General features: G+C 45.4%; 3 protein-coding genes across 3 annotated transcripts; all 3 read left to right on the forward strand.

Annotated features, from left to right (window-relative positions):
- The first annotated feature begins 3,956 nt into the window (after positions 1-3,956).
- LOC119270837 (DNA topoisomerase 1-like) lies at positions 3,957-5,282 on the forward strand. The gene has a single exon (XM_037552888.1). It carries the CDS (start codon positions 4,110-4,112, stop codon positions 4,887-4,889), a length of 780 nt encoding a protein of 259 aa, XP_037408785.1. The 5' UTR covers positions 3,957-4,109; the 3' UTR covers positions 4,890-5,282.
- A 1,436-nt stretch (positions 5,283-6,718) lies between these two features.
- Positions 6,719-7,771, forward strand: LOC119266565 (protein MNN4-like). Its single transcript, XM_037547798.1, has one exon. The coding sequence runs from the start codon at positions 6,802-6,804 to the stop codon at positions 7,468-7,470; it is 669 nt and encodes a 222-aa protein (XP_037403695.1). The 5' UTR covers positions 6,719-6,801; the 3' UTR covers positions 7,471-7,771.
- A 9,894-nt stretch (positions 7,772-17,665) lies between these two features.
- Positions 17,666-20,339, forward strand: LOC119266566 (RING-box protein 1). Its single transcript, XM_037547799.1, has 5 exons — positions 17,666-17,876; positions 17,974-18,024; positions 18,139-18,198; positions 19,919-19,990; positions 20,083-20,339. The coding sequence occupies exons 1-5, from the start codon at positions 17,738-17,740 to the stop codon at positions 20,118-20,120; spliced, it is 360 nt and encodes a 119-aa protein (XP_037403696.1). The 5' UTR covers positions 17,666-17,737; the 3' UTR covers positions 20,121-20,339.
- Positions 20,340-22,085: the final 1,746 nt, after the last annotated feature.

The raw sequence follows: 22,085 nt of genomic DNA on the forward strand, positions 1-22,085 counted from the left end.
TCACATATATCATTCATCACATCCTTTTGGTCATATCACATCACAAGGCACATGCTGCAAAAACAAGTTAGACGTCCTCTAATTGTTGTTGCAAGTTTTTATGTGGCCGCTATAGGTTTCTAGCAAGAACGTTTCTTACCTACGCCAAAACCACAACGTGATATGCCAATTTCTATTTATCCTTCATAAGGACCCTTTTCATCGAATCCGATCCGACTAAAGTGGGAGAGACAGACACCCGCTAGCCACCTTATGCAACTAGTGCATGTCAGTCGGTGGAACCAGTCTCATGTAAGAGTACGTGTAAGGTCGGTCCAGGCCGCTTCATCCCACGATGCCGCCGAATCAAGATAAGAGTAGTAACGGCAAGTAAATTGACAAAATCGACGCCCACAACAACTTGTGTTCTACACGTGCATAGGAACTACGCATAGACCTAGCTCATGATGCCACTGTTGGGGATCGTAGCAGAAATTTAAAATTTTCTACGCATCACCAAGATCAATCTATGGAGTAATCTAGCAACGAGGGGAAGGGGAGTGCATCTACATACCCTTGTAGATCGCTAAGCGGAAGCGTTGCAAGAACGCGGATGAAGGAGTCGTACTCGTAGCGATTCAGATCGCGGTTGATTCCGATCTAAGCGCCGAACAACGGCGCCTCCGCGTTCAACACACGTGCAGCCCGGTGACATCTCCCACGCCTTGATCCAGCAAGGGGAGAAGGAGAGGTTGGGGAAGACTCCGTCCAGCAGCAGCACGACGGCGTGGTGGTGGTGGAGGAGCGCGGAACTCTAGCAGGGCTTCGCCAAGCACTACGAGAGACGAAGAGGGAGACAGGTAGGGCTGCGCCAAGAGGGAGATGATCTCGTGTGTCTTGCAGCCCCCAATACCTCAAGTATATATAGGGGAAGGGAAGGGGCTGCGCCCCCATCTAGGGTTCCCTCCCTAGGGGTGGCGGCATCCCCAAAACCCATCTAGGGTGGCGGCCAAGGGGGGAGAGGGGGGCGCACCTAGGGTGGGCCTTAGGGCCCATCTGCCCTAGGGTTTGCCCCCCTCCCCTCTAGGAGGCGCCTTGGGCCTTGGTGGGAGGCGCCCCAGCCCACCTAGGGCCTGGTCCCTTCCCACTATTGGCCCATGTAGGCTTCCGGGGCCCGTGGCCCCTCCCGGTGGACCCCTGGACCCCTCCGGTGGTCCCGGTACACTACCGGTGATGCCCGGAACACTTCCGGTGGCCAAAACCATACTTCCTATATATCAATCTTTACCTCCGGACCATTCCGAAACTCCTCGTGACGTCTGGGATCTCATCCGGGACTCTGAACAACATTCGGTAACCGCGTACATACTTTCCCTATAACCCTAGCGTCATCGAACCTTAAGTGTGTAGACCCTACGGGTTCGGGAGTCATGCAGACATGGCCGAGACAACTCTCTGGTCAATAACCAACAGCAGGATCTGGATACCCATGTTGGTTCCCACATGCTCCACGATGATCTCATCGGATGAACCACGATGTCAAGGATTCAATCAATCCCGTATACAATTCCCTTTGTCTATCGGTACGATACTTGCCCGAGATTCGATCGTCGGTATCCTGATACCTTGTTCAATCTCGTTACCGGCAAGTCTCTTTACTCGTTCCGTAACACATCATCCCGTGATCAACTCCTTGGTCACATTGTGCACATTATGATGATGTCCTACCGAGTGGGCCCAGAGATACCTCTCCGTTTACACGGAGTGACAAATCTCAGTCTCGATTCGTGCCAACCCAACAGACACTTTCGGAGATACCCGTAGTGCACCTTTATAGCCACCCAGTTACGTTGTGACGTTTGGCACACCCAAGGCACTCCTACGGTATCCGAGAGTTGCACAATCTCATGGTCTAAAGAAATGATACTTGACATTAGAAAAGCTTTAGCATACGAACTACACGATCTTGTGCTAGGCTTAGGATTGGGTCTTGTCCATCACATCATTCTCCTAATGATGTGATCCCGTTAGCAACAACATCCAATGTCCATGGTCAGGAAACCGTAACCATCTATTGATCAACGAGCTAGTCAACTAGAGGCTTACTAGGGACATGGTGTTGTCTATGTATCCACACATGTTTCTGAGTTTCCTATCAATACAATTCTAGCATGGATAATAAATGATTATCATGAACAATGAAATATAATATAATAATAACTAATTTATTATTGCCTCTAGGGCATATTTCCAACAGATACGTCTCCAACGTACCTATAATTTATGAAGTATTCATGCTATTATATTATCCATCTTAGATATTTTATATACATTTATATGCTATTTTATATGATTTTTGGGATTAACCTATTAACCTAGAGCCCAGTGCGAGTTTCTGTTTTTTCCTTGTTTTTGAGTTTTACAGAAAAGGTATACCAAACAGAGTCCAATTGACGTGCCAATTTTTGATAATTTTTTATGGACCAAAAGAAGCCCCTGGAGTAAAAGAGTTGGGCCAGAAGAGTCTCAGGCTGTCCACGAGGGTGGGGGGCACGCCCACACCCCCTAGGCGTGGGCCTCTATCTCGTGGACAACTCGGAGACCCCCTTGACGTGAAACCGACACCAAAAATTCCTATAAATACAAAAACCTCCAGAAAACAACCTAGATTAGAAGTTCCGCCGCCGCAAGCCTGTGTAGCCACGAGACATCAATCTAGGCCCTCTCTGGCACCCTGCCGGAGGGGGCCATCATCACCGGAGGCCATGGGGAAGGATCTCAGAGGGGCCATCATCGCCATGAAGGCCAAGGACCAGAGGGGGAACCTCTCCCCAACCAGGGGGGAGGCCATGGAGGAGGAAGCACAAGGGGGAGAACCTCTCCTCCTCTCTCTCGGTGGCGCCGAAGTGCCATCGGGAGGGGAATCATCGCCGCGGTGATCGTCTTCATCAACATCACCATCCTCATCTCTTTTACGTGGTCCACTCTCCCGCACCCCGCTGTAATCCCTACTTGAACATGGTGCTTTATGCCACATATTATGGTCCAATGATGTGTTGCCATCCTATGATGTTTTGAGTAGATATCCTTTGTCTTTGGGTTGATTGATGATCTAGATTGGTATGCGTTGTATGTTTTATTTTGGTGCTGCCCTATGGTGCCCTTCGTGTCGCGCAAGCGTGAGGGATTCCCGCTGTAGGGTGTTGCAATATGTCCATGGTTTACTTATTGTCTGCGTTGCTTGAGTGACAGAAGCATAAACACGGATAAGTGGGTCACGGCGTGCGGGATAAAGGGGACTTTATACTTTTAATGCTATGGTTGGGTTTTACCTTAATGATCTTTAGTAGTTGCGGATGCTTGCTAGAGGTCCAATCATAAGTGCATATGATCCAAGAAGAGAAAGTATGTTAGCTTATGCCTCTCCCTCTTATGAAATTACAATAGTGATTACCGGTCTTGTTAACAATTGCCTAGGACAATTCCGCACACCGACCCATCATTATTCCACACTCGTTATTTATAATATCTAGTAATATATTCTAACTTTATGATAACAACACCTACTTTTATATTTTAGCTTTCCGATATCATGCAAAGTTATCCTCTTCATACCCGCAACGTAGTTTTATTTCTCGTTTCTAGTTGAAAGCAAACGTCCGGTGTACGTAGAGTCGTATCAGTGGCAGATAGGACTTGAGAGAATATTGATCTTACCTTTAGCTCCTTATGGGTTCGACACTCGATACTTATCACTTTCACCTTTGAAAATTGCTATGATGATTCCCTGCACTTGGAGATTATTTATTTTTCAGCATCTCCTTCTTCCTGCTGATAGGCAGGGCCCACACTGTCGATCCAAAAACCAAAAGTAGATTTTTTTTTTGCACAAGTCCCTGGATGGACAGGACATGGATTCCCTTCCTTGTAAAAGCAGCAAAGGCACTAGTGGAAAACTTGAGAGACAGGGCAGAGCAGGGCAGGGCCGCCGGAGAGACATGCATATTCCAAGTGTAAGTGTAGGAGGGCAAAGCAAAGGAGCGGCGACGCACACCACACGTCGTCGCCGACCTGCCCTCCCCTCCCCGTCAATGTAGGGGTGAGTGCACGCAGCATCAGATTCCATTTCCATGCCGCCGGTCGATCGTCTGCTAGCTTCGCCTTCCCCCTCTCGATTGAGACCGTCTCTACCCGCGACGCCCAAGCCCAAGGATGTCGACGTCGTCCCGCAGACGGAGAAAGCCGCCGTGCACCCGACTCCTGCTGCGGCTGAGACCAAGCACGGCAAGGCCGCCCAACACCACCACAAGGAGAAGGAGGCTGGCAAGGACAAGAAGCACCACGCCGGCGAGGACGGCAAGCACAAGGACAAGGAGAAGAAGCACCACGCCGACGCCGGCGAGGAGAGCAAGCACAAGGAGAAGAAGCACCATGCGGACGCCGGCGACGAGGGCAAGCACAAGGGGAAGGAGAAGGAGGCCAAGGCGGAGCACGGGAAGCTGCACGGCGAGCTCAAGGCCGACATGGTGCGCAGGGCCACCGGCTCCGGGCACGGGCAGGGGGCGAGCGTGATCACGCTGGCCGGGGAGAACAAGGGCGCGTCCATGAAGGTGGGCGGCAAGGGCAAGGACGGCTCGTGGAAGGAGCACCACGGCGGCCACCGGCTGGACGGGAAGCCGGTGGCCGGGCAGAAGAAGCAGGGGATGATGACGGCGCTGATCAACAGCAACGTGCAGGTGATCAACAACTCGCTGCTGCTGCACAGCTCATGCAACGGCGGCGACCCCGGCGTGCACCTCAACCTCTCCGCCAAGTCCGCCAACAAAGACAAGCAGAAGCATGCCGCTGCAAATAAGAGCAATTCTAACAGATCATGCCCCAAGGCTGAAACCACACCACAATTGTTATGATTCCCAACCTACTTTCTCCAGAAAAAGGTATTGCAGTTTACACCGATAAGCCTATGCAATGTTGTTTACAAGGTTATTTCCAAAATGATTGCCATGAGATTGAAATTATTTCTACCAGAAATAATAAACCCAACACAGAGTGCATTTGTCCCTGGGAGGTTAATTACGGGTAATCTTCTTATTGCTTATGAAAGCTTGCACACAATTAAGCAAAAAAAAAAACATGCAAGGATGGGTGGTGTGCGGTCAAGCTTGACATGCACAAAGCATATGATCGAGTAGAGTGGGTCTTCCTGGAAGCTATTCTTTTGAAGCTCGGTTTTAATGCTAATTGGGTAAAGATGATCACGTTGTTTGTTTCTTCAGTTGAATACAAAGTCAGGTACAACTCAGCGGACACAGAAGCATTTAAACCAACTAGAGGTCTCCATTAGGGGGATCCTCTCTCGCCGTATCTATTTCTTCTTTCTACGGAAGGCCTCACCGCCTTATTATCCAGGGCCGAACAAGAAGGCGACCACGTGGAAGTCAAAGTTTGTCATGATGCACCGACAGTAACAAACCTTTTGTTTGCAAATGAGTCGCTTGTTTTGCTGAAGGCCAGTGCTGCTTGCTTAAAATCCATTTTGGATATGTATTCAGCATCCGGCCAACTTGTTAGTGTGGAGAAATCTAGTGTTTTTTCCAGCCCAAGTACGGGCCTTCATGTGAAGGCCGAGGTATGCTCAACCCTAGATATCATGACAGAGGCTTTGAATGACAGGTACCTGGGTCTTCCATCTGACTTTGGGTATTGATAAAAGTGCCGTGTCCAATATTTGGTTGATCGCCTAGTTTAGAGATTAATGGGATGGAAGGAGAGATGCTTATCTTCTTCTGGAGGTAAATAAGTGCTCTTAAAATCAGTAGCGCAAACAATACCAACTTATGTGATGTCCGTCTTCAAAATGCAAAGGAATCATAGATGCGAGGATGTCTCGTTTTTGGTGGGGTGATGATGCAACTAATAGAAAGATGCATTTGTTCTCATGGTGAAAGATGTGTATACCAAAAGGAGAAAGGAGGTATGGGCTTCAGGGATATTCATTGTTTCAATCTTGCATAGCGAAAAAAGCCTGGCATCTTATTGATAATCCAGCTTCATTATGTGCAACTATCCTAAAAGCCAGGTAGTTCTCTTGAGTGCTACTTTGGAATAAAAATCATCATATACTATGAAATTTATAGCGGCAGCTAATGAAAGAAGCGTGCGACACATTATATGATTCTTTCACAGCGGAAGCTTTGGCAGTTAGGTTTGGGCTAAACCTTGGCAGAACTGTGGGCTGTAGCAAGGCCGTGTCGTGATCAACTCGACCGGACAGTGTGGAGGCAGTACAAGCTATGAGACATGGCAATTCTTCTTCGGTGGCAAGCAAGCACAATTATTGATGATTGCTATTTGATGCCCTCGGATTTTAATCATTTATCTTATGATCATTGTAATAGAGAGTGTAATAAAGTAGCACATGAACCTGTTAGGCTAGTTAAATTTTGTCCTCCTTTTGTATGGATGGATTCGAGAGCTGCGAAGGTGCTTCAATTACTTGTAAACGATGCCGCGGTTTTGCTAGAGGAATAAAGGAGGAGAAGTTTGTCAAAGAAAATCATTGGTGGCATAAAGGTTTTTTTTTTTGAGAAACAAGGGGTGTTTTAGTTTTTTTTGTATTTTGTAGGAATCACAGGGGTGTTTAGTTGGACCGTAGTAAGTATTTTGTGGGCTGCGGCCCAAAATGCCATCCCCATCCTAAAACCAACCAATCCAACCCTAGCCCCCTTTGTCTCCACTCAAGACTGAACCAACCAACCAACCAAGCAGCCTCCTTTGTCTCTCTCTGTGGCGGCGGCGGCGGCGGCGGCCGGCGGCGAGGCGATGAGGGCGGTCACCGGCGCCATCGTCTCCTCCAAGCCGTGCTCGCTCCTCAAGGCCAAGGTCATCCTCGACGGATTCCACAAGAGCTCCGCCTCCAACCTCCCCTCCTCCGACGCAGGCACATACCTCCGCACCGCCGCCGACGCCGTCGACGAGCTCCGCGAGTTCCGCCGCGACCTACTCAGGGCCCAGCACCACCACCAGCACGAGGTCAAGGTGAAGGTGGATGTGGAGGAGGATCTTGTTCACAGCCCTTGTGCCGCTGCCGCCAGTGAGAGGAAGCGGAGGAGCAAGGAAGAGAGGCGTGTCGTCAAGCAGGAGCAAGATGTCCCTTTGATCCAACTCCAACAGGAGGAGGCGGCGGCGGTGGTGTCCAAAGTAGGGATCAGTTTGGTTCCCAGGAAGAATAAGAAGAAGGAGGAGGAGAAAGACATCACCATCATCAAGCAGGAGGCAGAGGAGGAGGAGGAGGAGCCGGAGCAGCACAATAAGAAGCGGAAGCATGCCGCACAAGAGTTGGTCGAGGTGAAGAAAGAAGAAGCTGATTTCATCGATGCCGATTTGGGGAGCGACAAGAAGAAGAAGAAGAAGAAGAAAAACAAGAGGAGCAGAGATGGCGACGACGTCCAAGAAGAAGCAGAGCATACCAAGAAGAAGCAGCGCAAGTAGTAATAATACTCTCTGGGAGGGAGGTTAGTTTAGGCCTTGGAACAAGAACCCATACTGCCTACTTGCAAATGTGTCATGAGGAGGAAGATATTTTCAATGATTTAGAAGAATCGGTGAGGTTGATTTAGCTGTCTGTCGCATTTTAGGCTTTATTATTCTAGTACAATTGGAGGCTGTTAAAGACAGGCCACTCTGGTGGACTCTGTTTTGTCTTGTGGCACCTCATCATTATGCAATGCCATTGTCTTGTTGCAATGAAATTTACACTTTTGCTGTCCCCTGAAATGATTCACTAGTTTCATATTATGCTCACTCTACTGTTTGTGGCTTATGAGGATGTGTATGACCCCTTTGTAGTGAAATCCACTTATTGGAGCCTGTTAAATAACAGGTGCCATATATGAGATTTCCGACCTTCAGATTTAGCATTTGGAATTATACTAGTATCTATTTGGTTTAACTCAACTTCTTCTTAGTGCAGCATTATTGTCCTGCTACTTATCTCTTCACCTGCCCTCTAATCAAGCATGTCATCTTGCAAACCAGCTGTGTGCAAAATAATCTGTCACGAATGATAATAAATTCATAGGTTCCTTCAAATTAGATTGATATATATATATTGTTACAAGTTAAGTTATACAGAAACATTTAACTGAGTCAGCATTATTAACTCGCTACTTGTCTTCACATCTATCCACAGATCAAGTGTGTCATTGTATGAAAAATAATGTACCATGACTGTTATAAACTTCAGTAACTTACAGTTTGGACCATGAGCCTGAAAAACCAACACGAGCAATCGCTTCGCTGATTCAGTGCTGTCTTGCAGCTGATTCATTCTGTGCTTTGCCTCAATAGTCATACACTGATAACTGTTGTGCATGAGATGATTTTCCTTGCTGACAGCTGACACACCTGTCTGAGTAGTCAACCTTCACATCTTGTGTCCTATTATGTTGCATAAATATCAACTTTGCTGTTTTAAGAGGAAATTATATCGGCAGAATTTAATTTGCTTTAGAGACTATTGTTGCAAGCATTTTCTGTCAGCCATGGTCACCGTGTCCAGTCTCAGATACTTACCCTGTTGGACAGCAGTACAAGGCAGAACAACCATGGACCAGCAGCAGAGTCGGATCCAGGTACACTCAACAGCTCTCTTCTGTGACATCTGATACTGCTTGGAGATGTGTCATGAGGAATTTTTTTGAAGATTGGTACAGTGAGGTTGATCTATCTGTCTCTTCTTTTCTAGGCTTTATTTTACAAAAATCGAGGCTCTATTTTGTCTGTTGTGGCACCTGATCATTATGCCATATTATGCTCACTCTGGTTCTGGTAGGCTCAACAGCTCTGTTTTGTGCTAAATGCATATTACGCCCACTCTACTGTTACACCCACTCTCTGTAGTGAAGTTTATCTAATCTACTGAAGCCTGTTGGTGACGCGGAGGAATTGATCCCGGGCACCAGTGATCCCGGATGAACAGTAAAATCCGAAAAAATAGTAAAAAAATTCAAAAAAATCTGAATTTTTTTGTCAAGAAACTTTGATGTTTTTTCTACATGCGTGCCAATTTTCGTGATGAAATGACATTTGTGGAGGTGTCAGCAAAAAAAACAAAATCATGCTCCAAAAAAACTGTTTTTGGAAGCATTTTGGAGCATCGATTTTGTTTTTTTTGCTGAGACCTGCATGAATGTCATTTTGTCATGAAAATTTGTACGCATGTGAAAAATATGTCAATGTTTGTTGCCAAAAAAATTCAGAATTTTTTGAACTTTTTAAATATTTTTTTTGTTTGTACTGTAGCAAAGGGTGCCTGTGAGCTCGAGCTCACAATAGCACTTTCGCTATATATGAGACTTCTTACCTTGAAAGTAGCATTTGGAATTATACTATTTGCTGTATACTGATACAAGTGGTGATGCAAAAAAGAGTTATACAGAAACATTTAGCTAACTGTTTATTGCAGCATTATTGTCCTGTCCTGCAACTTGTCTGTACACCTGCCCTCCGGTCAAGTGTGTCATTGTATGAGAAAATAAAATAATGTAGCACAAATAAGTTACAGTCTGAACCATGAGGCAGCTCTGAGCCTGAAAAAGCAAAGACAAGTAATCTCTGATTCAGCGCCTGTCTTGCAGCTGACAGCTCTTGCACACACACCTGTCTGAGTTAGTCAAACTTCGCATTTTAGGCCCAATTATGGTACTCTCATGTTCGATATCGAAAACTTTACATAAATATCACCTTCTCTATTTTAGGACATAATTTAATTTGCTCAAGAGACTTGTTGCATATCTTTTCTGTCAGCTCGGTCTTTTGAATAGTAAGGTGTAATCATCACTATTTCTTTTAAGATGTCAAGAGTTGATAAACCATGGTCAGGCGCAAAGTTAGTGGTAGAATGCTTATTGAAAAGAGAGGTTCCACAGTTACCGAGGTTGAATAAGACCCAAAATTATTTTTTCAGATGATTTATAATTACAGTCGGCCATGTGTGCAGAGCAGAGCAGATACTAAAGTGCACTTAATGGAAGGTGGAAAAAATTAAAGGGAAGGTGAGGGTTGTTGAAACTTAGCAATTGATTGTTTTGTAGGTGGAAATTGTCAGTCAACCAGGTTTATAATTCCTTTGACCACTTGAAATTGCAGCCAAGACCTTGCAGCGCACCCAAGCCAGCAGAGCATTTTTTGGTATTTGAATCAGGAACTATGACACTGGACAATGGGGAGGACAGGAGCAGGGTCCTGGTAATTGGTGGCACAGGTCACATCGGATAGGCAAGCATATTGTTGTACCTCTGTCCTCATGAGCCAGGGATGCTGCGCCTTTTGATCCAGCCAAGGCGCAGCTCCTCAAAAGCTTCATCGACTCCGGTGTTGCTCTCATCAAGGTATAAGATTCATCAAGCTGATTTCGTCGACACTGATTTGGGGAGCTGGTGGTTGAGCATACCAAGAAGAAGCAGCGCAAGTAGTGATCCGGAGGAATTTTTTTGAAGATTGGTAAAGTGAGGTTGATGTAGCTATCTGTCATATTTTAGGAGGCTTTATTTATTGTGGCTGCTGTGGTCTTTTGATAGACAATGAAGTTACTAAGTACAGTTTTATTGTCCGTTGAGATTCCTCTGTTTCATATTATGGTTGCTCTAGTGTTAAATCTATTTATTGGAGCCTGTTGGTGCTATCTGAAGATTGGCATTTGGATGTATACTTTTGCTGTATGCTGCTGATACAGGTGGTGATGCAAAGAGAGAAGAATTACATAAAAGAAAGAATGCATTTAACTCAAGTTGTTAATGTAACATTGTTGTCCTGCTACTTACCTCTACCTTAGCCTGAAAAACAAACACATAGCAATATTTGATTACAGTTCTGTCTTGCAGCTGAACCATGTGTCCAACCATCGTTGTATGCCAGTTTTTTTTTTTTGGTTAAATAAATATAACCCAAAATTTTCTGAAGAGACTTTTATTGCAAATATTTTCTGTCTGCATAGTCTTTTGAGCATGTACGTACTATTTTCTTTTAAGATGTCACATTTGCCGAGGTTGAATAAGACCCTAAAATATTTTTAAAGATGGATGAACTAGAGTTGACCATGGATGTGGATGAGTTCCTTGTGTCATGGCGAAGCAAGCACCTGCACAACCGCAAAAAGGAAAAACACAAAGGAAAAAAAACTGATAAAAATCAACTTAGATGTCATGTCACATCTGGATGTGCCCTATACACACCCAAAGAAAAAAGGAAAAGGAAATGATATGTTTGATTCAATCCCGAGGCAGACCTTAAGATAAGTTTTAACAACACAACAGAATATTGCAGCTTCTGACGACTCAAGACAACAACAACAACAACAACAACAACAACAACATGTCTAGCATACTGTTGAAGCAAATGGGACAAATTCTTCTTCTTCTTCTTCTTCTTCACCTTTGCCTTGAGGACTTGAATGCTCTCTCCTAGCTCACATAGCCTTTAAGCTGCAATAAAACATATATCAATGCAATCAGGGCCCCCGCAATGGATAACATGGTTTTGTAAAACCACACACACACACATAAAAAACCCTAGTAGCTTGATATACTTTCACCTGAGATTGATATACTACTACAATGCAAGTACAGTACCAACAGCCACAAAGAGATAAGTAATAGCATTAGCCTCATTGAATCCACGCCGAACGATTCCAGCTATCTCCTGCAGCAGAATTGACTTGCCAAGCATCCATCCCTCGACTCCACATTTCTGGGCTGGCCCATTCATATCTTCTTCTTTTTCCTCTCGAAAAAAACTCATCAACATTTTTTTTCAAACCACAAACATTTTCTTAATTTACCAATTTTTTTAGTAATTCACTAACATTTCTTAATCCACAATATTTTCTGAATGCACCAACATTTCCTCGAATTCATGGATATTTAAAAAAAATGTGAACGCTTTTTGAACCTCGGTTATTTTTAACATTCACGATTTTTTTTGTTGAATCGACAAACATTTTTTGAATCCACAAACATTTCTTGAATTCACAAAAAGAATTAAAATTCATGAATGTTTTTTGAATCCACAAACTTTTTTTCAAATGCGTTCAATGGCACCAACACTCGCCACTCGACCCAAACGCAGACAAAAGCGTGTGAAAGGCCAACCATGGACTTGGTTGCAGGAAGGAGCCCAAAGGCATGGATATATTTCATGTAGATCATTTTGATGCGTGGCAGCGGGTTAGATCCGATATCCCCGTTGTAGAACCCTATCCTCCACCCATCATATAAGGTGGAGGCTACGGGGCTCTCAAAATCATCTACTCGTGTAGATTAGACCACCGGTAGCACAACATACACTCCATTGTAATCCCTCACACGAGACATACCCACTATGAATAACAACAAGCACTCATCATCAGAGCCTCGAACCTTGGTAAAACCTTTGTGTGATTTCCAATCTGAGACTTGCAGCCGCGTCAGCAACCCTATCGAGGGTACTGATCGGATTATGCATCGTCAGATGGTGCTGCAACCGTGAGATTGGGCCGAGGACCCCCATGGCCGTATACTCACGGGCCAGTTCGGACAGCTGCCGCATACAAGGAAGATTCCACAAGACTTGGCGATCAAGACAAGGACTCCTCCCCACCGGCGTATTCGGCTAGGACTCTTGTTATCCTAGGCCTCTGGTGCATTATATAAACCGAGGCCAGACTAGTCGATATAACATACACATCAACTCCATATACAACAATCATACCATAGGCTAGCTTCTAGGGTTTAGCCTCATTGATCTCGTGGTAGATCTACTCTTGTACTACCAATATCATCAATATTAATCAAGCAGGACGTAGGGTTTTACCTCCATCAAGAGGGCCCGAACCTGGGTAAAACATCGTGTCCCCTGCCTCCTGTTACCATCGATCCTAGAAGCATAGTTCGGGACCCCCTACCCGAGATCCGCCGGTTTTGACACCGACATGAAGTTTGTTATCTGCACATTTAATATCAAAAAAATGAAGATATAAAAAGATGGCATGGTGACATCTTCATTGATTGGTACCACAACATCAATTTGATACGAGAAAAAGAATGAAAATGACCAAACAAAGATGGAAAAAGGGGTGTAGTTTTCATACCAGATTGCAACATGGGTGCTCAAGGTTGCTGACGTAGTCAGGGTCGTCGCTCCTGAAGTCAAAATACACTGAATTGGTTTTGCATCAAGTTCACAACAACAACTGCCCAATGTCCATCCTTGACAATGGTGAAGAAGAGCTGCAATATTAACATTTTTTTATAAACCCAGATGATGATGCAGTAAAAGATAGCTTTGAAAAGATAGCTTATAGCATTATAAAAATACAGTAGCATAAAAACTATAAAAATCCATTCAGAAAGCTATGAGCTACAGAAAGCTTTAAGCTACAAAAATTCAAAAAACTTTTGAACTTGGGTTTTCTTTCCAGTGAGCGTATGACTGTATGATTTTCAATGGATTCAGTGTAAAAAATTATGCTTCAATAGTTCCTGGAGCTACAACTATTCTGGGAAAAACTTGTTGTGCCTATTCTACAACTATTCCTGCTCCTCTCCAGGTGCCAAGGGGCAGTCAGGTAGGGAAAAACTTGTGGCCATTCATGCTCACAAATAGAAAACAAAAAAATTCATGCTAAAACTGCATGCTCCTCTCCGAGTGCTCCTGGACTGGGGCCTTCCTTCTCCATCGCACGTCAGGTGATGAACCAACAAACCTGTGGCCAATCATGCTCACAAACAGAGGGCGCAAAATCCATTCCCCACCCCAAGTTCCTAGTCAATTCCCCACCCAAATACGGGGGCGCAAATCAAAAAAAGAGGGCGCCAACGCAACCCTAACCACAACGTAGCCGCTCGCTGCGGAGCCGCCGGTGAAGCCACCGGAAGGCACGAAGCTGAACTCGACCGAAGCAACAATGTCGGCCAGAAATGGGGGGAAGGAAGGAGGAGAAATCACAGGGATCCAGAGGAGATCCGTACCTGCTTGGGTTGCCACCGGCTGCCGGCGGTCCCGAAGACGCCGTCGTAGTCACGGCGGTGGGTTAGCCCCGGTCGCGCCGCCGCCCTCCCAGATCCAGTCGTCGCCCTCCCAGCCCTGCGAGCACACGCTGCTGCGGGAATGGCCGCTTCCAGCTGTAGGGTCATTTTCCTGAAACAACGGGTATGTTTCAGAAAACATACGCGCGTGACGCGGAAGCGGGGTGGCGGTTCTCGTCCCGCCGATCAACAGATGATCCGACGGACGCGGAGCCGGCGGATGCGGCTCGCGTAATCGGTCGGGTGAACGTAAGCTTTTCCCAAAAAGAAAACTAGTGCAAAAAAAAGATCTTGGAATCTCAATGTAATTTTATTATGTTTTAGATGCTTTATACTTTCGATGAATTTTCTGCAAAAGAAAAAGATTTGTTTGTTTGACTTTTACAGTAGTTCTTGGAGCAACAAAAAAGAAAACTAGTGCAACATGTCTAAACCTTGTAATGTCGCCCTACTTAAAAGGGAAATGTTTTTTGTCCCTCAACTCTTTTGAAAGTACATAAATGGTCCCTTCATTTGAAAACCAGTAAATACTAGTCCTTGAAGTTTAAAACCGTATAGGTTTAGTCTCTCATATCGTTTCAGGTGGTTTCGTGGACATAGTTTTGACGAAAACCAGACACATCATACCAACATACCAGACATAGTTTTGGCGACCAGGCCAACTTCGACATTGCTCCTGATACCTCCTATTCCCCCTCGCGATCCCCATGGTATGCATATGTGAGACATCTATTTTTTCTAAGTAAGCTGGTGTTCTGAACATCTTGAACTCAAATGGGACAATGCCACAATGGGTCTTGCTATCTGGAGGTTGATTGGTATATTTAAGCGCCGCTTTATTATTCACACATGAGAACGTTGGTGGAGAATTCATTTTTGCAATCAGAAGAATGCATGCCATACAATACGTGTGCTGCTATTAATTTTTTTCTATCAATAATTTCCGGTCTACGTCTCCACCCTCGGTGGAACCTAAGACCAAAGAAGGTTTCATCGCTGTTAAAAAGCAACGGGGATTGGCCCTGCTTTTCTGGTAACATCGAGGACAAAAAATTCGATAGACAACTACTTGGCAGCTCATTTTTTGGCTTGTCTACACAAAAACATGTCAAATGTTGGCATCAAACGAAACATCTATATCCCAAGTCTAGATTCCATATTTTCAACTCTAATATGATGACAAATACAAACCGATCTTTAGAAAAAAAAGTTTTTTAAACCCCAAATCTAGCAAACGCCTAATTCCATGAGTCTGATACAAGCTGAGTAGGGCCCACAAAAGCAACATATATATGATTGTATTATGTTGTTAGGGCATCTCTAACATAGATCATCCAACGGACGCCCAAGTACACCATTATCTGACTGTTCTTTGGCTGGCTGGAATGGCACCTCTCTCTCTGCCTGCCTATACACAAATAAACAAGTTATATCTGATTACTTACTACCCAATACTGATCTAGATACATCCTCTTTTATCCATTTTGATGACAAGTATTTCCAGACGGAGGAAGTAGGCATTAGCACCTAATCCTTTGAGCAATGTACGTGCGCAATCCATTAGTACGTAATCTTGGATTTGATTTCAGTGCCTCTGAAGTTTGGAGGTCTTGTGTGCGTCAAATAGTCCGTGTTTCACATAGGGAAACGATCAAGGTAAGGTGTGATGGGTTGGCCTATCTAAGATATCCGCGTTATACAGATCCTAGTTTTGGGAACGTTCTAGAAGGTTTGGGTTCTGTCTTTTATTGTTTTGAGAACCTTCTAAGTGTCTAAAGGATTATGGTCAGCTTTTGTGTTATTTTTCACTTACCAATTTTTTTGGCTATTTATTTTTCGTTTTTTCATAAATTTTGAAAAATTCAATTTTTGCAAACTTTCAGAATATAAAAATTGTTTGCATTTTCTAAAATAATGTTTGAAAACATAAAAATTGTTTGCATTTTTTTCTGAAATTTGAAAACATGTTCGCGGTTTTAAGAAATGTTCTCGATTTTTTTTTACAAATGACGCTTTTCCAAAATATATTCTCGTTTTCTAAAAGATCATATTTTTAAAGAAATTTCCTATTTTTTTTTAAAAATCTTCATGATTGTCAAAAAATCTTCTTAAATTTTCAAAATATTATCATATTTTTAAAATTCACTTTTAAATATTAATTTTCCGTGTTTTCTAGAAAAAGGGAAAAATAGAAAAACCTGAAAAGACCAAGTAGTGACTGTATCCCCAAGCCGAGTTGCTACAATACACATCGCTCAGGTGCATGATAAATGGGCTGACCCAGTTATGGCCTCTGTTCACTGGGTCCCTATTATGTGATTAGGACGGAGACACTTCGATTTATCATTTGCAAAGGTCACTCCAACCTCCTCAGGCGCTGAAAAATGACGCATTGCATGTGCATCACTTGTCGCACACTAGGAATTTTTTTCGTAGATTCGTTTATTCAAAAAAACATCAAGTGGTTAGGAATAGCGACCATTGTTGTTAAGATGGTGGCTTCAGACAAACTGTACTACTTTGTAAGATCTTTATGAATAATTAATAAAATGGTTGTATGCATCGCCCAGATGCAGAGGCCGGGGGTAATCCTCTTTTTCAAAAAAAAAAATGAGCCCATGCTGCGAGTCGGTGCTGCGACGCCGCCACCATGCTGCGAGTGGCCATGATTGCGAGCCTTGTCGCCGTGTACCATAAACCCCATGGATCGGTTGGGAGTGGTGCGAAGACCCCATAGGACGCGCACACACTCTATAATCCAAATTCGTACAATATTCTTCTATGTAGCAAAGAGAACACGGCTCGGTCCGACGGACGGACTAGGTCAAGATCACAACATACAAGTTTGCATAAGCATAACCTTCTTTCTATCCAGCTTGTCAGGGTGGTTACTTATTGGGAGAAGCGTCGGCCTATGGTTGGATGGTTAGAAGAGCGGTTGTACGTACCTCCGACCCCACCCACGAGGAAGGGTTTGTCTTGATACGTATTTTCTTTGTTTTTGTTTACTCCGATCCGCATATATGCTAGCTAGCTTTGGTCAAAGCGAAGCTTTGTAAACTATGACGAAGTTGGTTGATAGTCAAAAATATTAATATGTACCTTGGATAACAAAGCAACGCCATTAGGTTCAGTAGTATTGAACGTGCCTTGGCATCGTATAAATCTGCCTGCTAGGGTAAATATTTATATTCTTTTTTTCTATAAATATAAAAGAAGTTGGCGCGAACTTTACAAAGTTTGACTTGAGTAAACTCTAATATGCATGCAGAGCAAATAAAAAACGGAGGGAGTAGTTATTTTTGAGGAAATATGACTAAATAAATAAAACGGGAATTTAGAAAATACAGATGAGTGGGGCCTCTTTGGTTTTTGAACCGAAATCTGATTTGATTCTGAAATCAAATCAAATCAAATGTGAGTCGGTTTTGGTTTTTTTTTTGAGCATCAGTACAGACACAAGCGTTTATATATACGCGCATACACTCATCCCTATGAACGCACACACGCACACCCTATTCCTATGAGCATATCCCTATGAGCATCTCTGAGAGACTGAGCCGGCATATCATCTTGAGAGATAGATAGATAGATAGATAGATAGAGAAGAGAAAGAGGAAGCCCAACCAACCCCAGCACAGAGCAGAGAGCAGAGAGCAGACAGACAGAGACGCAGAGAGAGAGAGAGGGAGAGGATGTCGGCCATGGAGACGGACGCCCCCGACGCCGCCCCGCCCCCCGCCGCCGACGCCGCGGCCTCCTCCTCCTCGTCCCGCAAGCCGGGCAAGCGCTTCGAGATCAAGAAGTGGAACGCCGTCGCGCTGTGGGCGTGGGGTAAGCGCCGATCCAATCCGATCCGATCCATCCCTAACCCTCCTAGATAGCTTCGGTTGATTGATTTGATTTGATTTGTATGTATCTGGAACTGCAGACATCGTGGTGGACAACTGCGCCATCTGCCGCAACCACATCATGGATCTATGTATGCAATAAGCTTTCTTGTTTTCTTCTTCTTCTTCTTTATTTATTATGGGGGAGGGGAGGGAATTGCCGATCTGATCTGATCCGAATTTACTTTACTTGCTTCGTGCTGCAGGCATCGAGTGCCAGGCCAACCAGGCCAGCGCCACCAGTGAGGAGTGCACCGTCGCATGGGGTATGTACGCTTCCTTCCTTCCTTCCTTCAATATCAATATCACTGTTGCTTCCTTCACCGCCGAGTGACAAATTTAATTTATATGCCTCCTTTCTAGATTAAATTGCCTGTCTCTTACGGCTGTTTTGTGATTTGCGGCGTCCATCAAGTCATAGTCTCTTACGCCTGTTTTCTTGTGCATACATATAACCACACAGGATTCAGGATTCAGTATTCCACTGTTATGTTTATATAAGCCATACGTCTTCTCAGGACCATGTTTTATCTACTCTACTAGTTGATTCGTATTTACCTACCTCATGATTACGGGCTCTAGTTGCTGAATCAGGCAGAGCTGCAACCTCTGTTTTCTGCATGTTACACCACCTATACTAACTCTATATGAGATAACTAGTAGTAAAACCTGTTATGTTACTCTACTATAGCTTAAAGCTGTGCATCTCATCTTGTTGCAGAGTGCAACATGATGCTAAATAAATTGCTTGTCTATCTGTCTCTTGAAATGATAAATCAACTTAGTATCTACTACCCCCTCCGTTCGGAATTACTTGTCTCGGATATGGATGTATCTAGAACTAAAATACGTCTAGATACATCCATTTTTGAGACAAGTAATTCTGAACGGAGGGAGTAATATTTATTCGATAAAGTGCAACTCCCTCCCTGCGTTTATTAGGCCAGGGGGATGTTTCAGCAAATAAGGCACACCAATTAGCGTGCGCAGGACAAAAAAATCTGTTTAGAAAATGACCTATAATCCTGCTAGATTTAACTCACATAATATCCCCAAAATTGTCTGCTTTAATTAACTGCCATAATAAGCAGATTATCCCCTTGCGCGCTCGCTTGCATGCTGCCTCGTGCGCTCATCTTGCATGCCTGTAGGATATAACGGCAACCAAACGGCCTAATATGAGTGGACGCAGCTCCCCTGCTCGCTGGCCTGATTAACGTTCAGATATGCCCTATTTCTCCAATATATACCTGTCATGCATGTATACGAGTACTAGGCTTGTATCTGCAACTATTTATTACTATTGGTGAAGCCTAAGCTAGGATAACATGTCATTCTACTTATGCTAGTGTTTTATACATCCTTTCCATGTTCCTTTTGTGCAACTTGCCTTATTTATCCTACAGTTTTCTTAGCCTGATATTACCGCATTAATAGTAGGAATATAGTTTGCCCATGTGTTGAATTTGAAAATAATAATCAATGTTGATGGATCATGAGGTGTCATACAGTGCTTTTATGTTTGCACTTGACAAGTTAGTACACCTTCAAACATATTGGCTCATGTGCTACTTGTAGTTTCGATAGTCTGTCTCTTTGCTTGAGATATGATTTTTTTTATGCTATACCTCGTCGTGTTATTGTAGTCTCAAGACCCAGAAGATAGTAGGATGCCCTCATGGGGCAATTAATGGGGTGTGTGGTTAATTCGAATGTTTGATATTTGGTACTGAAGTTGTTAATACCTTTGTTGCGAGCGAGTAAATTTGTCAAGCTATATACCCCCTTGACATGTATCTGACTACTCCCTCCGTTCTGAATTACTTGTCGCAGGTATGGATGTATCTAGATGTATTTTAGTTTTAGATACATCCATTTCTGCAACGAGTAGTTTCTCTGTAAATTGATCTATTATTTTATTGTAAAGCAAACTGTTTGGTCTTGAGCTTCAGTGGACCTAACATGATGTGGTCTTGTGCACTACAGGTGTCTGCAATCATGCTTTCCACTTCCACTGCATCAGCAGGTGGCTCAAGACTCGCCAAGTGTGCCCACTAGGTAAACACAACAGTTTCTGTATGGCTCAAGTTCATCTTGTTGGAAATCTTCATATATACTGACCAGCATCTTTCTGTTGCTCCACGATGCAGACAACAGCGAATGGGAGTTCCAGAAATACGGCCACTAGACCACCCTCCTCCGCCGCGTTACTTGCCTACTACCACCCCACCAGAAGCCCAGGCCTATCTCTTGTCGAAGATCGCTATCTCCGCCTACTTTAGAACATTTGCATCTACATCTCTGTGTTTGATGAGTTTGTATAAAGGATTCATGTACTTGCACATCTAATGCTATCGTATCGTCTCAAGGGATTCCCCCATTAAAATTACCCTTGCTGTGGACCTTTGGTCGGTGCCTTTTTTGAGCTTGCTGGGATAAGGAATATCGCTTTGGGAATCGGTTATCTTTTTGAGTAGAGATATGTTGAGTGTGCTAGTATTATTATGGAAGGGCATTGGTGAGTGCTTTTGATGCCATCTAAAGCTGCATGGCTTCTCCCGGAATCCGGTGGGGCGGTCGGCTTCCATGACCGCCGCGCCGCCCGTACCTAGGGTTCGTCTGCCGGCCGTGTTGACCGGCTGCCCTAGAGTCTTTTTCCCGAGCCCTTGCTTCGGTTTTTTTTTACTCTCTCGCTAGTCGTTTTAATTGGCGTTTTTCTTTTTGGTTTTTCGATCTATACTTGATCGGTTTGGTCGCCCACCGCCACCGTCGACCCTCGTGCGCCTCTACTCCGACACTGGCATGACAGGCCAGCCTCTTCATCGACCCGGCAGCCTCGCTAGACAGGCAGCCCCTAACAGCCGTCGCCCGCGCGTCTGCATGCCCGTCGCCCCGACCCGGCTGTTGAAGCTAATCTTGTTACAAGGTCTGCCAAATGTTGCATTAGACTTTAGCTCCATGCATTAGTTCAGTATAGACTAGTTTGTACCTGCATTGGCTTTCCATTTAATTAGTTTACATGTAGCAAATAACTAGGACCTGTCACGTATGTGTGCACGCACAGGATTAGATCAAGTCGTAGATGAGTTGGTCAGCCTACTAGCGATCCTCCGTGGGATGGCACGGATGAATAGGATCGTGCGGAGACTTAGCATGTAACGGGCCACGTTCTGTTGGGCGTGCAGCCGAGAGAATGAAGGAAGAAAAAACAGAAAAGAGGATGGCAGTTGCGCCTCGCAAAATATTGGAGTCTTCGTCTACCTCTCTTTTGTTCGTCTTCCTCGTGTCCACGTGTTTACTCCGGCCGGCGATCTATCACCGACGGCCTCGCACGACAGGCAGCCCCTAATGGCCGTTGTCCGCGCGTCTGCATGCCCGTCGTTCCGACCCGGCGGCCTCGCGTGACAGGCGGCCTCTCAAGGCCGTCGTCCGCGCGTCGACCCACTCGTCGATCTACGCTGGTCATCACCGCCATGTCCCCGAGTTCAGCGCGCCCCTCCGCCGATCGAGCAACCGGCTGCTGCTGCGTCGCTCCATCGGGCCGCAGCGCCGCCGCCCCGTGGCTGCACCGATCCGCGCCGCCGCTACGTCGCCCTTTCGGGCCGTAGCATCGCGGCACGTGGTCCCCGCCGCCGCCCTGAGGTTGTTCCTGTGGTTGCACCACATCTCGCGCTACCGCTGCGTCGCCTCTTCAAGCCGTAGTGTCGCGGCCCGCGGTCAAACGCTGCACCGAGGCCGTCCGCTCCAGGCCGTCCCTGAGGCTGCACCGACCCTCGCGCTGCCGCTGCGTCGCCTTGTCGGGCCGTACCGAGCGTGGCACGCGATCCCTGCAACCGCCCTGCTTCCCGCCGTCGCCCCGACCAGCCCGCCGCCGTTGCGTCGCCCCTTCGGGTCGTAACGCTGCGGCCCGCGGTCCACCGCCGTCCACGCGCGTTGACTTCCAGGTGATATGTGCCGCGCCGCCTCCCTTGGCGCGGGAACGTCACCGTCCGTGTCGGTCTTCGTCACGCTGTCGGGTTCATTATCGCCTACTTCGAGAACCGCCACCGTGCTCCTTCTCTAGCCGCCGCCACCGCTGCTTTCTTTCGCGGCTCCACGGTGACTACCTTGACACCGGCGACCCCCGACTCGACACCGACCACGGCGTTCTTTG

The sequence above is a fragment of the Triticum dicoccoides genome, chromosome 3A (genome assembly GCF_002162155.2).
Source record: "Triticum dicoccoides isolate Atlit2015 ecotype Zavitan chromosome 3A, WEW_v2.0, whole genome shotgun sequence".
Taxonomy (NCBI): Eukaryota; Viridiplantae; Streptophyta; class Magnoliopsida; order Poales; family Poaceae; genus Triticum; species Triticum dicoccoides.

Excerpts from the sequence above, each read along its gene's own strand:
- LOC119270837 (XM_037552888.1), top strand. The coding sequence starts at position 4,110 with ATGCCGCCGGTCGATCGTCTGCTAGCTTCGCCTTCCCCCTCTCGATTG.
- LOC119266565 (XM_037547798.1), top strand. The coding sequence starts at position 6,802 with ATGAGGGCGGTCACCGGCGCCATCGTCTCCTCCAAGCCGTGCTCGCTC.
- LOC119266566 (XM_037547799.1), top strand. The coding sequence starts at position 17,738 with ATGTCGGCCATGGAGACGGACGCCCCCGACGCCGCCCCGCCCCCCGCC. Across the intron at positions 18,025-18,138 it reads CAACCACATCATGGATCTAT|GCATCGAGTGCCAGGCCAAC; the intron begins GTATGCAATAAG and ends TTCGTGCTGCAG. Across the intron at positions 18,199-19,918 it reads GGAGTGCACCGTCGCATGGG|GTGTCTGCAATCATGCTTTC; the intron begins GTATGTACGCTT and ends TGTGCACTACAG.